Source organism: Ambystoma mexicanum, chromosome 5p (assembly GCF_040938575.1).
Source record: "Ambystoma mexicanum isolate Mex_15411 chromosome 5p, UKY_AmexF1_1, whole genome shotgun sequence".
Lineage (NCBI taxonomy): Eukaryota > Metazoa > Chordata > Amphibia > Caudata > Ambystomatidae > Ambystoma > Ambystoma mexicanum.
This window is the reverse complement of record NC_090930.1, coordinates 1,204,977,710-1,205,001,815: the sequence shown is the minus strand read 5'-3', so window position 1 is coordinate 1,205,001,815 and position 24,106 is coordinate 1,204,977,710. Positions and strand designations below refer to the sequence as shown.

Sequence of the window (24,106 nt, the reverse complement as noted above, 5' to 3'; positions counted from 1 at the left end):
CACAGGAAACTAACCACATACAATCACAAATTCCATAGGATGCAACCCCTCAGCCGGGGCTTACCTTACTGGAATAGGTGTCGAAGCACCGCCTGCCCCACCTGGGTATCTTCGGCATGTTGCTGCGACAGGCAGTAATGGCGGGTAAAGGTGTGTGTAGCCGCCCAGGTAGCCGCCATGCAGATGTCCCCCAGAGGGACTCCGGCCCACAGTGCCGTCGACGATGCCGCTGCTCTAGTTGAGTGAGCTCTTGGCCGTCGCAGAAGAGGTTTCCCTGCCCTAGAATGGCAGTACGAAATGATAGATGACACCCATCTTGACAATCCTTGTTTCGAAATGGCTTTTCCTTTAGCGCCCAAACCATAGGCCACGAACAGCTGCCTTGTTTCTCTGAACGGTTGCGTTCGATGGAGATAAAACTTAAGGGCCCTTTTTACATCCAATGTGTGTAGCATGCGCTCCGCTCCCGAGCATGGCTCCGGAAAAAACGTAGGCAACACAATAGAGGAGTGTTTATGGAACACCGACGGAGCTTTAGGTATAAACTGCGGGTTAGTGGCTAGGACTACCTTGTTCTTGAAAAATCGTAAGTATGGCGGGTCTACCATTAGAGCCTGAACTTCTGAAATACGTCGTGCTGAAGTGATGGCCACTAGGAAGGCCAATTTCCACGACAGAAACTTTAGAGACGATGATGACATTGGCTCAAAAGGAGGCTTCATAAGAGATGTTAAGACCAGATTGAGGCTCCACTCCGGAGGAAATTTCTTCTCTGGCGGGAAACTCCGAAAGAGGCCTTTAAGGAAGTGTTTAATCAGGCGGTCGCTGAACAAAGGTGCCGAGTGCCGTCGACGAGTAAACCTGGAAATGGCTGCTAGGTGTACTTTTATTGAAGATACCGACAGGCCCTTCTGGGCTAAGAGCAGCAAGTATGGCAGGAGCTGTTCTGGCTTAATCGATAGCGGGGCCAAGCCTGGTTGATCCTCACACCATTGACAGAAACTTTTCCATTTGTACTCGTATGAGGCGTTTGTGGAAGGTGCTCTTGCCGCTTGTAGGATACGCCGACAGTCCTCCGGAATCGTTAGCCGACCAAATTCGGCGAAGTCAGGAGCCAGGCCGTCAACTGGAGGCTGTCCGGGTCGTGATGCCAAACCACACCGTCCTGTCGAGACAGAAGGTCGGGGGTCTTCTTGAATCTCATCGGTTCCGCTGCCGCTAAATGTAGCAGGTCTGAAAACCACACCTGTCTGGGCCAGTATGGGGCCACCAGAATTACACGACATGGGTACCTGAGGATCCATTGCAATGTCCTCCGGACCAGGGGAAATGGAGGGAATGCGTACATAAAATTGTTCGTCCATGGGAAGGAGAACGCGTCCCCCAGAGAGCCCTTCTGAGGCCATCTGCTTGCGTACTGATGGCATTTTTTGTTGTTCTTCGTTGCAAACAGGTCTATGGGCGGGTGCCCCCATTTCTTGAATACTTGTTGTAGTAGCTGGTCGTTCAGTACCCACTCGTGAACTTCGTTCATTTCTCTGCTGAGGGCATCTGCTTCCACGTTTCTCACGCCTGGCAGGTGGAACGCTAAGATTTTCATGTTGTGTTGAATGGCCCAATGCCAGATTTTCTGTGCCTCCGTCGATAGGGATCTGGAGCGTGTCCCTCCTTGTTTTCTCAAGTAGAACATCGTAGTGTTGTTGTCCGTCATGATACGCACCACTGAGTCCCTCAGTTGTGGAAGAAAAGATTTTAGAGCCCATCGCACTGCTCTCAATTCTAGCAGATTGATATGCAGGGAGGACTCCTGCAAGGACCACCGGCCCTGTACCTGTAACATATCCAGATGAGCTCCCCAACCGCTCAGCGATGCATCCGTCACCACCGTCTTTTGAAACTCTGGTTCCAGAAGAGGCATCCCTTTCGTTAGATGAGCAGACACTCTCCACCAGCTGAGTGCTTGAACTAGATGGTCGTCGACGACCAGTTTGTCGGACCAGCGACCTCGGCTCTGCGCCCAACGGTCCGCTAGAAATTCCTGGCAAGGCCTCATAAACAGACGGCAGTTGTTTATTAGCGGAATGCAGGACGACATGGTGCCTAGCAGGGACATGTATTTGCGCACTGAGACCTTGGTACCGCCTCTCCATTCCGAAGCCTTGTTTTGAAGTTTCTGAATTCTTTCGCTGGATGGTCTCACCAGGCTTGTATGTGTATGAAACTCCGCTCCTAGGAAGACCAAGGTCCTCGAAGGCTCTACAGAGGACTTGTTGAAGTTGATTGCGAAGCCCAGTTCCTGCAAGAGGGACATAGTGGCTCGTAGACTGTCTCGTGTTTTTTCCTTGGAGGAACCTCTGACCAGCCAGTCGTCCAGATATGGATAGACATGATGACCGTCCTTCCTTAAATGGGCCGCTATAGGGGCCAAGCACTTGGTGAACGTCCTGGGGGAGGACTTGAGCCCGAAAGGGAGGACCTTGAACTGAAAATGCTTTTTCCCCACGACGAATCTTAAATATCTCCTGTGTCGTGGGCGTATTGGGATGTGAAAATAAGCATCTTGAAGGTCTAGTGATGATAGATAATCCATGGGTTGCACCGACCTGATAACCTCTTGGAGCTTTAGCATTTTGAATTTTAGGCTCTTTAGCCACTTGTTGAGTACCCTCAGGTCGAGAATGGGCCTCCATTTGCCGTTTGGCTTTTTTACAACAAAGAACCTGGAATAAACTCCTTGTCCTTCCTGCGCTACAGGAACTCTCTCTACCGCCCCTTTTTGCAACATAAGCGCCGCCTCTTGTCGTAGGACTCGGAGGTGGGGCTGTGTCGAGAATAAAGGAGGAAGACGCGGAGGCTTGTCTTTGAATTGCAGCGCATGACCCATGCGAATCGTGTCTAGGACCCATCGATCTGTGGTGATGCATTTCCATCGGTCGAAGCGATGAGAGACACGACCCCCCAGGACGTTCCGAAGGCCGTCATTGGTTGTTGGATTGCTTGGTCTTCGTCGACGACGGACCCGAGCCTCGCCGTCTGGAGGCCTGATAATCCCTGCTTCTACGAGCCGACTGGGACGCTCGTCTGAACCCTTGTGAAGAGTAAGAGGGCCTATTGAATCCACGGTCTCTCGAGGCTCCAAAGCGGGAGTTTCCAGAAGCACCCCTGAAGGGGCGAAAAGAACGAAAATTCCTACCCGTTTGCAGGGCGCCGAGGGACCTAGCAGTATCCGTGTCTTCTTTCATCCCTTTCAGCGCTTCATCAACCTTTTCGCCAAACAGGTGTTCCCCTTCGCATGGCATGTCAAGGACTTTGTACTGTACTTCAGGACGAAAAGTAGTACATTTGAGCCACGCTTGTCGACGAAGCACAACTCCATGGTTGATTTGTTTGAACCCAGATTCTGCTAGGTAAACTGCGATATTGATAGCGTGGTTCGAGGCCTCTTCGCCATCCCGCACCAGTAACATAGCTGCTTTCCGGTGTTCGTCTGGCAGGTGTTCTAGGATAGGGGCTAATTTGTGCCACATTTCCCTATCATATCGAGACACGATTGCTAAGGAATTGGCTGCTCTTACTGTCGTCGCTCCGACCGAGAGCACCTTCTTTCCGAAGGCGTCCTGTCTCCTAGCCTCACTTTCAGGTGGCGTTGAACATTTTTGCTGGACCCTGGCCTTCCTAGCCGCTGCCGCAGATACCACCGAGTCAGACAGAGGCTGTGATGTTAGACATTTTGGAGTGGACTCCGGAGCTTTAAACTTTTTCTCGATCCGTCCCTTCATGGCCGGCTCCGAGAACGGATGGCGCATCGTTTTGAGACCTTCTTGCCACACATGGTCCAGGATTGGGATGGCAAAAACCGATTTTCTCCTTTGACCCATGTGGTCAAAAAGGAAACAGTCTTTCTTCTGCTCCTCCGGAATCAAGCCGAATTCGGAACAAGCTTTCCCCATCATAGCATGGAAGGCTCCCACATCATCCGGGGGAGACGGCTGTGACTGGCTCCTCGTAGACTCCAACTCTACATCCGAGTTCCATGTCGGGTCCCTCGAAGGAGACAGGGAGATGACTGACCCTGAGTCACCCAGTACAGAATCGGACTCCGACAACTCGCCCTCCTCCTGAGCTCGAGGACGATCTTTTACTGCCTGGGGAGCCGATGGGTGTTTCGTCGTCGATCGAGCCATGCAAGTTTGCTCGTCGACGGAAGGTACAGACAGCAGCGACGATGACGTCCCGGGCTGAGGGAACTGCGTATCCAGCCGTTGCAGGAGCTTCTGAAGAGTATTAAGCACATCCAGAGACAAAACCGTCTGGGGGGTCAATAACGTGGACGATATCGGTACCACACCCCCGTTTGCACTCGTCGCCGTCGTCGTCGACGTGGAAGGCCGTAAGCCTAAATCCGATGGTTGCAGAACCAGATCACCTTCTCCTTCAGCCGACCCCGCCGTGTCTGGCTGCAGTAAGACCTCCGGGGGGATCGGGTCATAGACCTCGGGCAGCCAAGCCATGGACTGACTCTCCGTCGACGGTGGAATCCCCACCGCTGCTGCTTGAACTGTAATAGGCATCGTCAATGACACCGAGGTCGACGAGCTAGTCGTCGTCGAGCCCTTAGACTTCGTCGTCGATTTGGATGCCGACTTCCCGGCTGAGGCTTCCCGACTCATGGAAGACCTGGGACGGTCCCCTGAGGAGGATTTCGACAGCGCTAGCCTCTCCGTCTTAGATGAGGAGGAGGACTTTTTATGTGATGAGGAGGAACCATCCTGTTTCCTCTTATGCTTGTCCTCAGAGCGCGTTTCAGCTGGCCGTACCTTCTTCGATGGAGGTTCCGACCTACCCCTGGAGGCCGTGGAGCCAACTTCCGAAGCCGGGTAGGCCTCTGCTCCGTCATTAAGCCAGTCGACCAGCCTTCTTTTACGGTCCTTAAGGGTTTTTTGGGAGAAACCCTGACAAATTTCACATGTATCCGCCGAGTGGTGTGGGTGGAGACAGTAGATACAGTCCATGTGGCCATCACCTTCATAAACCTTTTTGAGGCCACAGATTGCACACGGGCGAAATAACGCTTTTCCAGACATAGTTCGCCGGAATTTGAACTTCGCCGAAGCGAAAAACAGACAAAAACAACCTAGTTTTCACTAGTAGTAAAACACGAGGATCCCACTACTTTGAAAGACGGTTGAAATCTGAGGGAGCGCGGGGGCGGGGCCTGTATTTATATCATGACGCCCTGACGACGCGGGTACGCATGATACAAAACGAGGTGGATAGGACGCATAAGCGTCGAAAAAGCTTTCCTACGGGAAAGGGTCTATATAATGTACCGGGGATTCCCAGCCTGACGACGGGGAATGTTCTAAGCATGTGAATCCATGAAAGATCCAATGCTGGAGAAGGTCCAACACCTTGTCCTGTACCTCTTTCGAGAATTTAGTGGCATGCAGCCATGCCTGCTGTGAGGTATCAACCCCCAGCATAAGGCCCCGAGCCGAGGTGTCCACGTGATGAGCCGCAGCCTCCAGTAGATCCTGGGCCAGGACCCTGGCATTGGACAATCCCCCCTTTAAGTCTTCCAGCTTCTCGACCGGGATGAACTCTTCAAACTCCGACAGACCTTTCCACATCCGCATATTAGCCCCCGCTAAAACCAGTTCGGCATTGGCCTGCCTGAGCTGCAAGGCCGAGTTGCCAAAAATCTTCCTCGCAAGGGAGTCAAGGAGCTTAACCTCCTTTCCCAGAACCTGAGTAGCCGTCGTGGAAGAGGATGCTGCAGGCCTGGACTGCAAAGTGGCCGCAGCCACTACTGTGGAGGAGGGGGGGTGGACAAGACGACAGGGCCACCTCTTCTGAAGAATGCAGCCTGTATTGCGCATCAATTTTCTTATTGACGAACAGTCCAGAGTGTGGCTTCTCCCAGACCCTACGGACCTCGGCCAGAACGTCCTTCTGCAAGAACAGGCCGGTACACTCCAAGGGAGACAGGGTGAACGCCCCAGAAAGCACAATGGTGGCAAAGGCGGAAGAGTCGGGGAAGGCACCATGGGCAAGGGAGGCGCTGGCGGAACCACCGGAGGAATGGGTGGAGTCGGAGGCGCGGGCGGACATATCTTCCTAAAAAGCCCTTTGAAATATTCCCTCATTGGGTCGGTACGCATGAGCATCTGAAATTTACCAAAAAAGGCTTCCTCCGGGGACTGCTTTGGAACCTGAGGCGGCCTCTCATGAGGAGGATAATTCCAGCGACGTAACGGGGAAGGGTTCCACACCGGCCCCTCCACTGATGAATCCACATAAATCAATGGTGCCGACCCCACAGGCAACGAAACAGAGTGCGGAAGGGGCATCCGGGCGTTCCAGTCATGAACTGGCCAATAAGCATGCGCACAAGGGACTCTGTGCTCACCCACGGAACCAAGCCCTACACCTGAGGCCGATGGCATAGTTGTAGGGGCAGCACCCAAAATGGCTGCCGCGGTCGTGGCGGGAACGGGCGCCATTTTATCATCACCTGAGGGAAACTGCGGCACGTGAGGAAGTGAGGCAGGGGTCCCCGTCGATGGATTAGAGATCTTAACATAAGGGACCTCGACAGAGCCGGTACTGTGAGGCCTGGAATGTTTGTGACATACCAACCGCCAAATTAGCCTTCGAAGGAAGAACCTCGGCACGGCCAGTAAAAGAAGAACTTTGCTTCTTTGTCCCCTCAACAGGTCTGGCGTCGCTGCAAGAGCAGGAACGGTGAGAAACAGCTTTCACCGACAAGGCCTTGCTAGGCCTCTCAGAACTGTTGGTAGCTTTAGCCTCTGTACGAGGGACCTCAGACCCAGGTCCAGTAACAGCCTTATCTGCGCAGGCCTCTAACATCCGTTCGGTGACAGCAAGCCCACCGGAGGCCTTGGTGCGCACCCCAGTCTTATTTTTGAGGGAAGCCGACAGAGGCCTCAGAGTAAGCTCAGGTACCCCACAACTCAGAACTGGGTCCACAAACAGCCCCCACAGGAGGGGCCTCGGAGCGTGCTCTGGTATCCACAGGCCCCTTACGGAGACCCTGGGAGAAAACTCTGGTAGAATTATTAGGCCCCACGGGTACCTCAAGGCGAACCCCGGTGACTGAGCAATCAACGCCCCTCCCGGTCTGGGAGGATCCCGGAAAGGTATCCCCTGGCCAGGGTGCTCTGAAAAGTAAAGAACTTACTGGGCGTGTCTTCTTTTCGTCGATGAACGCCTGAATATGTGAAGGAGGAGTTTGCCTGAACACCACCTCCCAACGTTCCAACCGATGTTGAAGTGCCCAGACCGAGAGGGAGTCGCAGTAAAAACAGGCGTCCCAACGGTGATCCGGACCCAAACATTCTAGGCAAAGAGGATGCGGATCCGCCCTCGCGAAGCGACGGTGACACAAAGAGCAATCTGGAAAGTCTAGTGTCAACGACAGACTAGTAAACGATTGCTAGCGAGAGCCAGAGAGGAAAAAAGGGAAGAATATCTTCTGAGGATGCAAGTGCGTCCAGTCCCGAACGAGCGGAGAAAAGGACTGATGGGCGATGCGGAGCCAAGGTGGGTGGGGTTATGGCCGCGTGCTGGGCCCCGCCCGGGAACGAGGAAGGACACATTTTTGAAAAAAATGTTTGGATGCTTTTTACAAAGTGCTCCGGTCCCGTCCGACAGGACGAAGAGATGTCCCATAAGTATGGAGGAAAGGAGACGGGACGTAGGAGTATGACTGATTTCCTTATTTTGACATCTTATCCCTATAATCTCTCGAGTAAATGTTATAGGTATTTGTACCGCGCACCGTCAACGGAAGTGGTCCCCAAGCGCTCTGGCGGATCTGTAAACGATAAGGTGGGATGGGTTAGTAAGGTGAAGAGGGAATAGGATAGTGAGAGGGGTGGTGTTCTGTTGGCACCTTCAACTCAATATACACCGGGTGCTGAGCTTTGGTGCGGGTATTGGATCGGTGTCAGTCCGCGTGTGCTGTTGCTCCGGCTTATGTGTTGTTGCAGTGTTGTGAAGTGCGTGCGGCTTGTTGTGTGAGTTTTTTGAGTGAGATAAGTATGCAGAGTTTGAGTTTATATTGGTTAGTGGGTTACCTGACCTTTTAGCATGCTAACATTCATAGTTTTGTCCAAGTGTGGCACTTGTCGGCCTTCATAATCCCATCCAGATGCGGCGCGGGCTAATGTTTAGCATTCCATCCAGGTGTGGGCATGCTAACATTCACAATCCTATCCAGATGCGGCGCAGGCCTGTGTTCACAATTCCAAGTGTGGCACACGCTAACATTCAAGTTTCACCTAGGCGCGGGCATGCTATCCTTCTAGCAAGAAGTAAGAAGTAAGCAAGAGTAAGAAATAGGTTCAGTCTAAGTCTCAAGAATGTGTCACAGATTTTGCAGTCCGGAAACTAAGATAGTGCGGTATTTGGTTTAAGGCTCTTGATTCTCCATTGCACGTTAAAGTTAATTTGTATTGGTTTTTGTGAACTGGTGTCAATACAAACCAGCCTCGCAAGATGTTTTTTGCTTTCTAAGGTCTATTGATTAACATGTCCGTGGAGATATCTTTTCCAGTACATATCTTCTTGACAGCTTCTTTCCATTTTAACACAACATTGTTGGCCTTTAGTTCTGTAGTTCTCAAGATGTCCAACACCGTTATGTTATCTTCATTATTCCATTTTCAGAACAGGTCAAGAGTTTTCCAGATTACAATTGAATGCAATCATTGAAGACCAAGCTCCTATCTTATCCGAGACATAGGGGTTGATTGGGGAAGGGCTAGAACTTTCCTCCAAAAGAGGGCCTCCATTTTTTCCCAGATAACTTGGTCAATGTTTATCGTGGTTTCTCTACCATAGGCAAGTATAGCGGTTATTTTCTGCCTATACAAGGTTAGGACTGGCTTGATTGAGAATTTGCATACTTCATGTATCATCAGACCCTGTCTTGCTAACGATTTGCCTTTGGATTTATGATGTAACTACCAGTTTTGTTCCATTGGCGATTTATTGATCCATATGCCCAAGTACTTATATGTTTGAACTTCAAGCTTTTGTAGATGGAATGCATGTTTTCGCTTTCTTTGGTGTTGCTGGGTTATGGTCATGATTTTTGTCTTTGACATTAATTGCAAGCTCATTCCTGACCATGTATTCTTGCATTTTATTTAACGCAATCTTCAGGCCGTGAGGTGTTTTTGACAAGATTACAGTCTCGTCGGCGTACATTAAACATGGGATTGCTGTCGCATTGAGTTTTGTGGGGTTCATTAGAGAAGTATAGATGTTTACTTCAAAGTGAGAGGTGAAGAGATTAAATAGGGCTGCAGGCAATGGGCATCCTTGTTTTAATCCGTGCCAAGTTCGTATACATTTTGTGACAAGCCCATCAGAGGTCTTTGGTGTTTGAATATAATAGCTTTATGGGCTCTAGGATGTCGGTAGGGCAGCCCAATTGGATAAGTTTCTTCCACAGTAGATCCAGATTTATCTTATCAAATGCGATATGCAAGTCCACGTATGCAGCATATATTTGCATATGTTTGCGTTTTTCCGTTCAATGCTTCGTGTTTCAGCATATTCAGGATCTTAAAATTAACACTTGTCCCTACATGTTTAACAAAGCCAGTTTGTCTAACCGCCTGTCGCTGTGCAACTTTTGTGGAGGCAAGAGACTAGGTAAAATACCCAGTCATACAGCCGCTCTCTGAAGTCCCAATCCGGGTTTAATTTAAGTGCAAATTTTATGAACCTTCAATAAGAACCTTGAAGATTATTAAGTAACAAAACTCAAAAAAATCCATTTGTTTTTCCAACGATGATTTTATCAGTCAAATCAAAGTTCATTTTTGAAAAATAAAGAGTAGACACTAGTAATATTTAGTGAGGAAGTGTTTGCCACAAATCAATTCATCAACAGACTTTGGTTATGCCAATGCATTTCGGAATGGAAATTCCTTCATCAGGGCAAGTCTATACAATGTGGACACAACTTGTGCATTCAAATGATTGAAATAAATAATGCAAATAATGTCATGAGTAATATTCATATACCATCAAACACATGGATAGACAAACTAGGAAGTTTGGTACCTAATGGACTAAATGAGGAGAATAATTTTCACTGTTTTCTCTAATTGTATGTTTTCTGTTATTGTATGTTACTTTTTCTGTTTGAATGAACCTGTTTGGATTCACATTTAGGTGTAAGTGGCACCATGACTTACATGATACTGTTGATGTTAACTTGTAACTGATTTAGTATTCTAAAGTTTCACGTATATATGGGATTTTGCAGTAATTTCTATGTGTTTGGCTTGCATGCTGCATATCGTGGATCTCCATCCAGGACCCAAGGTGCCGTCTGACATGACGACACCACTGGCAGCACCAATATATACAGGTTTTGAACATATAATGTTAGATATTTTCTAGAGTTTTAACAATACATCCACTCTTTCTTTTTTAGAACCCTGCTCTGCTCCCTATATCATTTACCATTTCACAGAACACTGGATTTTCATGTCCAGTATTTCTTCACTTCTCATGATTTTCTGATTTTTCAAATTTTTGATTTTTATTGGATTAATATTCTAAATAAGAGCCCAGGATAACCCTAAAATAATTTTTTCGACCTGATTCAAGCCCATTGGCTTGATTGCGGCTTCGACACGTAACTCGCGCCCTCTGGAGAGGAGCCGCGATCACGTGTCGTATAAGTGAGGGTTGCCCGGCAACGCTCCGATGCGGCGAGGACAGTCTGCTTTAGGCAGACAAAGAGAACAGCTCCGTTCCGTGCATTACAACGAATATAACGCTCTACCATACACGATGCGTTCAACAACGCTCACGTAGATTTCTAAATGACATGCTTCCACATTTACAGATACTGCTCACAGATCACGGTGTAGCGGGTCGTTTTTGACGCTTTCAGCGCTAAGTTGGTTTGACTGCAATACAGGTAACTTTCCACTCTCCCTGCTTATGGCCATTATGAACCAGTACTCAACTTTCTTACTGATTGGTTTTCTTTCATTTCTTTTATTTTATTATTTTTTTCCCCCGGCCTGCCTTCTGCTACTACATACATGACTACTGGGTATGTGTTCCATTTTCAAACGTTAATTCACATGACGCCCTTTGTTATGTTGAGGGGACATCATGAAGATGGCAGGGGGAGTTTAGTGGGAGGAAAACAGTAGAGGAGACATATACGATTAAAGAGGACAATGAACCAGAGAGCCTACAATACATGCTACTGTTGCAAGATTCGGAGCTCTTGACATACGCTAACACTACTTTATAAACAACATCTCCACCACCTTTTAGAGCCAGAGTAAAAAGCAGTTGCTTACTTTTCCACCGATGAGTGGCAGAACATGCATCTTCCCCGCTTGGCTCTCTTTCACGGAAGACACTATAAGACACGTCCCACACAGGATAACTTGGCGCCTCGTCCACCTGTTGACAGGCAGCTGCATCTTTCCCTTTCGGACGTTGTACATTCCCGAAAGCTGAATTCGCTCAGAGTTGCCGATTCCATGGGGCTTTCCTGCAACAAAAAAAATAATAAAATATGCACTTCAGTTAAGTCTGCCTGTTACTATTTGAACTGGTGTCACACCCTGAAGAATGCCACAAAGGTCCAAAGTGAATGGGAAAAAGACTGCGTCACACAGCTCAAGATAGGTCACCCACTTTCAACCCTACCTATCAAGTGTTTAACAGCCAGAAAATGTGCCAGTAGCTCTTATTACAAACCGTGAACACTACAAAAGTGAACAAGTACCATGAACATACATTCCTAATGCATTACATTTAATGAAAGGAGTAATCCAAAAGCACACCAAAATACACTGAAAATGCACCAGAAGTGGATGATTATTAAATCTACTTGAGCGAACAATCATTCACTAACGTAAATGTATAGAGCGCCAATTCTCCTTATGCTCCCAATGGTAATTGCAACCCGAGCTTGGGCAAGTGGGCTATACAAAAAGCACTGCATATTTACAAATGATTAGTGCACGCTGCTAAAGATCACTCACAAAAATAAAAAATAAAAGGTATAAAAACGTGGATTTTGTGTTATCGGACTAACTGAAAATGTTATGCATAGATGGTAAAATGCATAAGCTTTCAAAGTCTCAGATTTGCTCAGGTAGTGGGCACACAATAGAATAAACACAAAAACAGTGCTGAACATTTCTTTGACACAAAAGGTTAGCGAGAATATTTCACTGCAGGAGGAAGTATGCTAATAATTCAGTCCTGAAAAAGCCCCCATATTCAAAAGGCAACACTTGTGTTAAGAGACACGCTTACACCCATTTGAAAACAATACACCAACAGTGCTGGAAATGTACCTTTCCAGCAGGACCACAATATTCACAAGTTTTTTGCATGTAATGTGTGTGGTTTACAAACACTTAAGCACAAGGAGTGTAATGAGACGTGTTAGGAAAGATTCCCATTTATGTAAATTTTTCTCTCCAGTTGTGTAACCGCCCCAACTTTTTGCTGCTGTTTAACACCATAGTGTGATTGCCAGTGGAGCACAGCCTTCAGCTGCACTCTGCTAGGCTTTTTACTCACTTTATTATGGAGAATCTGACATGTCCTTAAAGACAGTCAGCCCTGGGAGACTGTTTCCCCTTAGTCCTTGCAATGTTGCAACTTTCCCGCAACATGTTGCAAGTGCACCTTACAGTACAGTGCACTTGGGTCTTCCTGTCATTTCTAAAGGCCCTAGATACTTTAGAAGAATTTTTTTAGGAGATGTGCCTTGGACAGGGCTGGTGGCAGCTTATCGTTTCATGTTTATTTAATCCTTTCCTGCCAGGTAAAACACGGTTACCGCGTTTGGCACAAATAGGTGGCCTGGCTCCAAAATGGCCATGCCATGAGGTTCTTTGTCCTGTCCTGTGGCCATCTTGCCCCTTCACCTTCCCCAGGTCACGTCGATCCCAGGTCAGTCCTCATTTAGCATCCATTCTCCTGCAAAATGCCAAGCTTTCACTGGCTTCTGCATGCCTTGTGTGTGTGCTTCCAGGAGGTGGGTTGAACTGCCTGGTTCCAATAAACATCCTGGATGCCAGAGAGTCTGGTGGGCTGTGAATGCCTGGGACCACAGTGGTCCATGATTGGTCCACATATGGTGCGTCTTTATGCAAGCAGATCTCCCATTGGGTCCTCTTCGTTATGGCGCGAATGAGATTCTGGATAAGAGAAGGCTGCAAACACCCATACCACGTCGATCTTTTGAGTTCTCACTGAACAAAGGATAGGATCAAGGTATCCTGAAACTAAGAAGCCAAGTCGAGGAACCGCTGGTGACCCGCTGGAAGGTTTGGCACCCTGAGCCTGCCGTCGTCCCGCTGGACCTGTCTGCATCTGATCGAACTAGAAGGTCTGCGAAGACGCTTCGAACCATTTGAATAGTGGGACCAACTATTCTCGGCACCTTCATCAAACCCTGCAAGTAAGCCTTCTCGGAGGTGTCCCTGGTACAACGCAAGCTCTGTGTTCACGTCACTCTCACACCGAATTACGTACGCGTGGCATTCCCAGCTCTGAAGTAAAGAGAGGGCGCCCGAATCGGAGTGCACGCTGTTACTGTGTCGCCCACCCGTGGTAACAAACTTTGCAGGTGCATTGCAGCTGTGCCCCTCTGCACCCTGAAGCCTGCTACAGTGAAACTAGTTTGATCCATCCACCAGGAGCATAGAAATTGCCACTGTCCCGTTTGGGAATCAATGCTGTAAATTCGTTGCTGAAAGCTGCAGAGCCGCAGAATTGCTGCAATGCTGCATTTGATCCGACAACCAAGTTGGACTCGACTGCCAAAGTTTGATCCAGAGTGCGCCAAGGGTCGGTGAGTACTTGTAACTCTTACCGGTGTCCCCTAGCGCATCCACCTGTTTTTACAAAAGAGTGGCCCCTGAGGGTCCCTCTCCTTTCCATAGATAGCCTGAGCTATCAAACTATTCACAACTCCTGGAACCTGTTCTGCCCCTTTGGGTAGACCCTTATTTTTTTTTTCATTTTTATTAAATTGGCTGAAATTAATCAACCTTTCAAAAGATTTACAAATTTCATAAAAATTCATAAAAATGTATTCATATTGAATCACGATATAATAATTCCAATTTCTTCACAAATTAGATTAAACAAATTAAATTAACTTGAGCAAATCTATAAATTATCATGTTCATAAAACAATCATTCATCATTGAATCCACGCAAAATGACTTGTTTCGTTGTGAAAGTAACCTAAACAGAATTAAGAACAATTCCAGTACAATCCAAACATTTTTTTTCTTACCCACCTTCTTTGTCCAAAAATTGATTTTTCAAAAAATTCACTGTTGCTAGTTGAATTGGAAAATACGAACAATCCAGAATCATTGACCAGCATTGTTGTCGATTCACATTACCTAAATATCTACAATGTCTGGCAAAATATGTTTCTCTAGCAACACACAGCTCCGGACACTGAGTAATTGGGTGTTTTAGGGTCTCTCTTTCACAAGGCTTTCAACAAAAAAGACAGATGTTATTTTGAGCCAAGAGCAAATGCAACCTGGCTTGTAAATCTCTAGTTGGCCCCTCTCCTTTCCATAGATAGCCTGAGCTATCAAACTATTCCCAACTCCTAGAACCTGTTCTGCCCCTTTGGGTAGACCCTCTATTTTTTTTCATTTTTATTAAATTGGCTGAAATTAATCAACCTTTCAAAAGATTTACAAAATTTGCAATATTGCCGAACAATAAGCCACTGAAGGGGTTTGACTAAATAAGGCAGAATCGACTGCATTCTTTTTTGGGGAAAGCGATAAAAATCCCCTTCTACATATTGCATGCACATCTCACGTTTTAATCCAGTCTGCATTATAGATTTTTGCTTTTGCCTTATTTGGCTTCTTAATCAACATTCAATTGAGACATCTGCATTTGCAAGAATTTGATATAGATGTTATTCAACCACTTTGTAATAAAAGAGTGCCTAGTTGTAAACATATATGTTGATAACACTTGTAGTACGACATTTAATTTGGTCGAAATCAAGCATTTCCCAAATAAAGAACACAGTCGCCAATTATAGAATGCGTGGAGGGAAGTCAGACCTAGCTCATACCCTATCCAGGCAAAAGGAAGATGTAACAATTGTTTCCAAAATCTCGATTCCCATTTGTCAAAACAGACTGACGTTTGAATGGACAAGGTCTCCAGCCCATACAGCAGGCAAGGAATCGCTTTCTGATTCCAATATTTCCAAGCCGGCTTAATCGAGAATTTGCCATATTTATACATCATGATTTTAGACTGGGATATTGCTCCGTCTAACTTCTTCTCCACACCTTCAAAATGACCACTTGAATGCAGATTGCCATCAAAGCTCATTCCCAAATATGTATATTGTGATACTATCTTCAATGGAGTATGATTAATAAACCATGAACATTTTTTAAATCCAAAACTTTTTGGATGATATAGGACAATTTGAGTTTTGTCTGTATTAACTCGCAATTCATTTTGTTCAATATATTTTGTGAATGCTGTGAACAGATTTTATAATCCTATATGGGTCTTGGAGATTAGAACCAGTTCATCTGCGTACATAAGAGATCTGATTGACTGATCATTGAATTTAGGAGAATCTGACATTACCCTTGTTTGAGGCCAGGCGATGCTACAATTAAATCTGATAATGTTTCATCCACGGCAAGACGGACCCGGATGGAAGTATCGGAATGTAAGGCATAAATAATATCAAGAAGTGAAGAAGGGCATCGATCGCTCGTCAATTTCTTGAACAAAAGAACCCATGAGATTGAGTCAAACGTGGAATGTAGGTCCACAAAGGCAAAGTACACTGGTTGTTTGTTTGCCTGACATTGAGCTTTAATCACGTTAAGAGAAAGTAGGTTGATGCGAGTACCCATGCCCTTAACAAAACCAGTCTGCTGTGGATCATGCAGATTGTTTGCTAATGTCCAGGAGTTAAAGTCCTGCAGCACTAGTTTTGTGAAGATTTTACCAGACACATCCAACAATGCAATTGGCCGATAGTTTTTGGCCAAACTGCGATCTCCCTTTTAAAAAATTGGGATGATCACCAAGGTTTTCTAAGACGGGGGGGGGGGGACTGATTATGTGGTCACCACTAGATGGAAAATACTATTTAGTATCATGGCCCACTCTGTTACATTCGCTTTCAGCATTGCATTATTTAAACCATCGGGCCCCGCTGCCCTGGATGAACTGGCCTTTCTTATAACATTCAATAATTGCAGGAGAGAATTTTAAATGCCACAATGAATCAGAAAGCTGCACATAATGTAGTTGATTGAAAGATGAATCGGCATACAAGTCAGTATAGTAAGAAATCCATTTTTGTTCATTCATTGGATTTAACTGGGCATCTGCTTGATGATTTATAGAGTGATTATTTAGAAGATGCCACATCTCTGCTGAGTTTCTTTTGGCCATCACACTCTCCATTTGTTACCTATCCCTTTGGAACATAAGATATTTTTTAGACTTCAGCCAATTTTTATATTGACATTTCACTGATTTTAACTCTTCCCAGCACAAGGTATTTGCCGCAGCTAGTATGATTCTCATCTGTTGCCTGAATTCAGTTTGTTTGATCTGAATTTCATGATCGAAAACATGCCTGTGTCGAATTCTATTTTTCAGAGGTATGCAGACAGTGTTAAAAAATGGCAACAATAGATCTATATAGTGATCTGGGCAACTAGAACGAAAATTGTTATCTACAACCTGACTAAAAGCTGAGAGTTTAGCATTGGTCCATCTAACTCTTATTTTAGATGAGTTGACCCTCACAGCTTGATCTAGATGGTGCTTGCTAGAATGAGAAAAATCCCATTTAATAATCAAAGAAAGGAGATTATGATCACTGGCTAATTGCTCTAAGATCTCTAGTGTTTGCACTTGAGTGAAGAGCCCTTGATCAACAGATATAATCAATGATACTGGAGCTAGTATTTCGGTGCTAGCTCCTGGTACTGCTCCATTCACCATGTGGAACTGTCTTTCCGACATCAATGCTATCCATGTCTGCACTTAATTTGTTTCACGAGTGGATTCACAGCAGTCCAAATTCAAATCCCCCATGATGATAATTTGGGAGATATCTACTATGGTGTATATCAAGTCTATCATTCTACTTAATCCTCCGTAGAAAAATTGGTCTACTATGCCTGCTGGATTGCGGTAGAAATTTATTAGAGCAATATTGTGCTCCCCTGACCTGATCTTAACCAGCTGTATATGTGCACCTTCTATATGTGCACCTTCTGATGCCCATGGAAGAATTGAAAGGCCCATATTTATATTTACAGCCACTAATACTCCTGAGGACGGCCTGCCCTTACTTGGTAAAGCTGGCTATAGTGTGATAACATAGGTATCCCATAAAGGGGCAGCGATAGTGGTGGGTAGATTTTTAATTGAATATTGTAAGTGCGAGTGCCTTCTTGTATTCTAACTCGCTATTTTTAGGAGCAATGGGAGTCACACCTACGAATGGTTAAACTTGCACGCAAAATGGTCCCACCAGCCTTCATGTATGATCAGCTCGAACACTCTAGTATATATTTAATTTCGGAAATGTCTGGTGACTTGTCGATAGTCTGTTCTGGATCCTGTGCAAGAGGGAAGCCCATTTCAAAGAGTTGCATTTTTGCTTGCCAAATAATATTAGCTACAATTCCGGAAGGGATCCACAACCTGACTATGGACTGCGTGACCTCTGAACAAAACTCCACTTGGTCTATGTCTCGCGTGGTTATGTGTTGTAATCCCATTACATCATTAAATATGGAACAAGTTACTTACCTGTAACTGTTGTTCTCCAGCATGGGTCTGTCATGGATTCACATGCTCATGAATATTCCCCGTCGTCAGGCTGGGAATCCTCGGTAAAGAAAAAACCAGTATCAGTTTCGTTTCTGATCTGTCTTTCGTAGTAATAACCAATCACTGGTCTCTGCGTCATACTGACCACAGCCAATGACTGCCCTCTACCTAAGCACCGCCTCTGGCAGCCATCTTCAGATTTGGAAGCACGTGAAGTGGCAGTATGACCAAGTGAAGAGCCGCAGAGGGGTAGGCGGGAGGGTTCGCATGTGAATCCATGCCAGACCCATGCTGGAGAACAACAGTTACAGGTAAGTAACTTGTTCCTTCTCCAGCATGGGGTCTGGCATGGATTCACATGCTCATGAATAAAGAATACATAGCAGTACACACATGCACAACCACGGGAGGTGGCAAAGGCTCAACATTAAGCAGTACAGCAAACTCAACATTAAGCATCTTACCTCCTCACCAGGCTCACCTCAGGCGAACAGGTTGCGCAGCACTGCTTGGCCGACCCTGGACTCCTCCCTGGAATCCCGATCGACGCAGTAGAATTTCGTGAAGGTGTGCGTCGACCTCCACGTAGCAGCCCTGCATATGTCCAGCAGGGGCACACCAGAAAGGAACGCCGTGGTAGCTGCGATCGCTCTGGTGGAATGGGCTCTCGGACGGCCAGGCAGCTGTCGGTTTGCCAACCGATGACAGTACATGATACAGCCGGAGAGCCATCTGGAAATGGAAGCCTTCGAGAGAGCCTTCCCCTGATTGACAGGTCCAAAGTTCACAAAGAGTTGTGACGTCTTCCGAAAACACTTCGTGCGGTCCACGTAGAACTTCAGCGCTCTAGCCACATCCAGCGAGTGCAAAGTCCTCTCAGCCGGCGACTAAGGCGACGGGAAGAACACAGGCAACACCAAGGGTTCGTTGAGATGGAAGTCCGACGGTACCTTGGGCATGAAGGAGGGGTGCGTCCTGAGCACTACCCTCGTGTCGTGAAAAGTCAAGTACGGGGCCTTGCAGGAAAGGGCCTGGATCCCTCCCACCCGTCGTGCGGAGGTGATGGCCACAAGAAACGCTGTTTTCCACGACAGAAACTTCAACGGGCCGAGTGCAGAGGCTCGAACGGAGGTCCCATGAGCTTGGTCAGCACCACGTTGAGCTCCCACGCCGGGGAAGGCGCCTTCACCGGCGGGAACGATCTGAACAGTCCCTTCATGAACTCTTTCACCAGACGATGAGACCACAAGGACGTCCGGCCCGTGGTTCTGGTGTATCGGGAGATCGCAGCAAGATGAATCTTGATGGACGCGTGTGCCAGTCCAGCTTTGGCCAGCGTCAGCAGGTACGGCAGTACCTGGGGAGCCGTAATCCGTAGAGGGTTAATCTTCTGTGCGTGGCACCAGACCGAGAACCTCTTCCATTTGTGTCCGTAGCATTTAAGAGTCGAGGACGCCCTGGCCTTTGCAAGAACCTCTCTGCAGTCGGCCGGTATGTCGTATCCTCCAAACTCTAGCGCTGCAGGAGCCAGGCCTGCAAGTTCAGCGATTTCGGGTCGTGGTGGAGGATGGCGCCTCCTTCCCTGGAGAGTAGATCCGCGTCCACCGGCAGCTTGATTGGCGGGGACGCTGACAAGTCCAGAAGGTCCGGGAACCATATCTGCCTCGGCCACGCAGGTGCGACGAGGATCATCCTGCACCGTGACCTCTTGAGCTGGTTGACGAGCCGGATTAGCAGTGGCAAAGGAGGGAACGCGTAGAGGAACAGGCCCTCCCAGGGGAACGAGAAAGCATCGCCCATGCTCCTCGCCTGGGGAAACCTGCTGGCGAACCTCCGGCACTTGGAGTTCGTCGCCGTCGCAAACAGGTCGATCTGGGATGTGTCCCACCGTCGGAAGAGGCGATCCACTAGATCCTGCCGTAGTTCCCACTCGTGGCACGAGCGCAGCTCCCTGCTGAGTGAGTCGGCGATGGTGTTTTTTATCCCTGCCAGATGAAACGGCACCAGAAACATCCTTTGGGCGACGGCCCAATGCCACAGGTCCTGCGCCTCCTTGGACAGCGCTGGGGACCTGGTCCTGCCCTGTTTCCTGATGTAAAACATGGTGGTGGTGTTGTCGGTGAAGATCCTCACCACCTTGCCCTTGAGGGACGGAAGGAAGGACCTGAGGGCCCAGAACACTGCACGGAGCTCCAGGACGTTGATATGGAGGGACTTCTCCGTCGGGAGCCAAAGGCCTCTCGCGTGCAGATTTTCGGTGTGCGCTCCCCACCCTTCCAGGGAGGCATCCGTGGTCACTGTCTCCTGGTGGTCTGGGGTCTGGAAGTCCATGCCCGCCGTCAGATGCGCGCGGTTGCCCCACCACCGGACATCTCGGCGGAAACTCTCGTCGAGTGTGATCCTCTCCTCGAAGCCGCCCGTCGTTTGGATCCAGCGCGCGTCCAGGAACTCCTGCAACGGGCGCATCCGGAGCCTGCACATGGGAATGAGGTAGATGCAAGAAGACATCATTCCGAGGAGGGACTTGATGGACCTCACCTTGGCCGCGTCGGAAACCAACATCCGCTGTACCTTGCCCAGGATGGACCTGGTCCTTTCCTCCGACGGGGAGGCCAGAAGGGACACTGTGTCGAGCTTCGCTCCCAGAAACAGTGCGTTTTGCGCGGGTACCAGGTGGGACTTGGCGTAGTTCACGGAGAATCCCAGGTCCGTGAGAAGTTGGACGGTCCTTGCCGTGTGCTCCACGGCGAGCTCCCTCGTCTTGGCTCGGATGAGCCAGTCGTCCAGGTAGGGGTAGACGTGGATCCCCTCGCGGCGCAGCTGCGCCGCCACCGGTGCAAGGCACTTGGTGAATACCCTGGGTGCCGACCGTAGTCCGAAGGGGAGGGCTTTGAACTGGTAGTGACGCCCTTGGACCACAAACCTGAGGAATTTTCGGTGCCCCTTTAGGATGGGAATATGGAAGTAGGCATCCTCCAAATCCAGCGACGACAGGAAGTCTCCTTCCTCCAGCTGCCCCAGGACGTGCTGGAGGGTGACCATCCGGAACTTCTGCGCCTTGATGAACTTGTTCAGACGTCGCAGGTCTAGGATGGGGCGCCATCCTCCCGTCTTCTTCTTCACGAGGAAGTATCTCGAGTAAACTCCGGAGCCCCGAAGCCTCTTTGGGACGAGTTCGATGGCGCCCTTCCTGAGCATCGCCTTTACCTCCAGGAGAAGCTGAGGGACGTGAAGCTCTTTCCTGGCCACGGGGGGGACGCGCGGGCACCTTCTTTGAAACTCGAGCGCGTGACCCCGGGCTAAGGCGTCCAGCACCCAACGGTCGGTGGAGATGGACTCCCACACGCTGACGAAGCTCGCCAGCCGGCCTCCCACCGGGGTGCTTCGGTGGGGGCCCGACCCCACGGCCGGTTCAATCCTGTTTCGACGAGGCTTTGCCGCCTTGACCTCCTTGGCGACGACGGCGGGGTCCGCCAGACTTGCCTCGTCCTCTGTAGGCCTCCTGAGACGACGAGCGGGCCGCTTGACGGTAGGTGGAGAAACCGCCGCCGGAACCTTTGGAGGCACCCTTGCCTCCGCTGCTCCGAAAGGGCGTCCGTCGTTGCTGCAGAACCCCAAGGGCCCGGGCCGTCTCAGTGTCCGCTTTAATGGCCTGAAGGGAATCGTCCACGGTGTTCCCAAACAGGTTGTTCCCATCGAACGGCATGTCCAGGACTCTGGTCTGTACGTCTTGACGGAAGTCCGTAGCCTTGAGCCATCCACGCCGCCTAAGGCACACGCCGTTGCCCAACTGGCGAAACCCAGTGTCGGCGATGTCCGTCGCAATAGTGATGGCGTGGTCCGACGCCACCTCACCTTCCTGTAGGATCTCCAGGGCATCCGCCCTCTTGTCGTCCGGTAGGAAGTCCAGCAGGGGAGCCAGTTTGTACCATAGCTCCCTGTCGTAGCGGGCCACGATAGCCAAGGCGTTGGCCGCTTTAATCGTCGTCGCTGCAGACGAGATGACCCTGCGTCCCATAGCGTCCAATTTCTTTCCCTCGCCGTCCGGTGGGGAAGTCGATGTGGAGGCCGCACCCCCCCCCCCCCCGCTTTCTTCCTGGCCGCCGCGGAGACGACGGAGTCCGGGGTAGGCTGCGCCCGGAGGCACAGGGGGGCCGCGTCCGGGACCCGGTACTTCTTCTCGTACCGGTCTCTTCTAGCTGGCGTCGTGGAAGGGTTCTTGAGGAGGGCGAGGCCCTCATCCCAAATGTCGTCCAGTAGAGGCACCGCGAGGACCGTCTTCCTCTTGGCCTCGCGCCGTTGATAAAGGAATCCTTCCTTTTTCTTCTCCTCAGGGCAGAGTTGGAAAAGCTCGGATGCCCTGGCGATCATGGAGTGGAACGATCCAATCTCGTCGGGCGGAGAAGCCCTGGTGGGAGGTGACGACGGTAGATCCTCGTCGTATACCTCGTCGTCCGTACCCGTTGCTGCCGTGTCAGTCCCCGTATCAACAAATAGTGACCCCACAGGGTGTAAAATACAGGTGATGTAGTATACCTATTACTGATACTCACCTCACTTTTTCTAACCTCAAAAAGCAAACAACTAGTGTACAACACTGTAGCATACAAGAAAAATGCCACAGACTAGTAAACAGGTCTAGCATAAGGTTCCCTTACAGGATCACTCAATTGGGCATATTACTTTCTAGTTCCAAAGAGTGTCCTAATTGACTCTGGCTCTTTGTATTTTACCTCTGCTTAGCATGTGGTCATGTCATAGCTGTTTTCAGAGGGTCATTGCTAGGAATTTAACGCTTAAATATTGACCAAAGACTTGGCTATAATTCTCATTATTTTAATAGAAAACATAAAACAACTTTTGGTGCAAGAGCCTCAGTGACATTTTACACAAAAATATAATTTTTCGATCAAAATGACAGCATTTGAATTAATCATGCACCATGGAGAGCAATAAAAGTTAAGTACAAGTGAAACAAAAAGAACATACAAACATTTTTTGCAAAAAAACCAATAAAAAAAGTTTTCATTTGGACAAGAACTATGAATAACACAGAAAATAAATTCTATTCCTATGACAGAGGGATATTATAACATTACTTAGTTTTCACCCTATTTTGGTTTGACAATGCTTCGTTTTCACCCTATTTTGGTTCTGGAAATCCACATATGTGTTTGCCAAGGAATCCCAGACAAAGGAAAACAAGAGCCAATTTTTGTTCCTTGTGGGGTTTTTTTGGGAGTAGATGACTGGTTTCAACTTGACTTGTGTATTCACATTAGACTACTGTTTCTTACAGTACTGCTCAGGTCCCCGTATCATCCCCTCGGGTGGACGGGGAGGAGGGCTGGACGGGGCGCGACGGCTGAAAAGGAGGTGGAGGGTGAATCCTTCTTTTCTTGGGCGGGGGAACACCAGAAGGTCCCGGATCCCCCGACGGGAGAGGTTCCTCCATCGGCAACGGTAGTCTCGTCCTTATCTCTGAACATAAGGACTGTATAGCCAACAAAATGGCCGCCGAGTTGTCTTGCGGCGCTGGCAGAGGGGAATCCGACGGGCGATCAGGGGCCCCGTCGGCACCCTCGACGATGTCGTCGTCACCTGCGTCGGGATCCATCCCGACGGGCCGGTCTTCTTCCACGCCAAGGCCGTGGCTTAAGACCTCAATCAGCTCCTCCTCCGAGGTTGAGGCCGAATCTACGACGACGCCCTACCCCCCTTTTTCTTCCCCGCCGGGGATTTCACGGGGGTCCTATCGATGGGCACAAAAGAGGACTCCCTCCGAGGTGGCAGGGAGACTCTGAGCCCCGAGGTCGCCACCACTGGTGTAGCCTCCACAGGCTGAGCCAGGGCCGCCGCGACAGTATCGATAGAGGGCTTGGCCGGATGGATTAAGGCCTTCACCACCTTAGGTGCGCTCACCGCCTTATCCTTGAGGGGGGGGACACTGCCTCGCTCCCCCTCCGATGGGGCCTTCGAGCTCGACCGGGGCCTCTCCAGGAGCTTCGCCGGGTGCTCGCCCTTCCTCTTACCCGACCCAGAGCGTTGGCTCGTGGCTGAAGGTGCCGGGGAGGGTGCGCCCTGCCTGGCGCCCGTAGAGCCTGACCGTTCGGCGCTCCCGGTGCCAGCGGACTCGCGGTGCTTGGCCTTGTGTTGGACCCCCGTCGCCGGGGCGTCCTCAAAGGTCTTAGAAGACCGCTCGGATTTCTTCCTC

General features: G+C 49.0%; 1 protein-coding gene across 1 annotated transcript in view; it reads right to left on the bottom strand.

Moving 5' to 3' along the window:
- The window catches only part of PHLPP1 (PH domain and leucine rich repeat protein phosphatase 1), a 1,441,444-nt gene that overhangs the window by 1,022,837 nt on the left and 394,501 nt on the right, over nucleotides 1–24,106 (bottom strand). Inside the window, exon 2 of the mRNA XM_069613677.1 lies at nucleotides 11,361–11,557. Within this exon, the coding sequence (XP_069469778.1) occupies nucleotides 11,361–11,557 (197 nt within the window). The remainder of the gene's footprint in view (nucleotides 1–11,360; nucleotides 11,558–24,106) is intronic.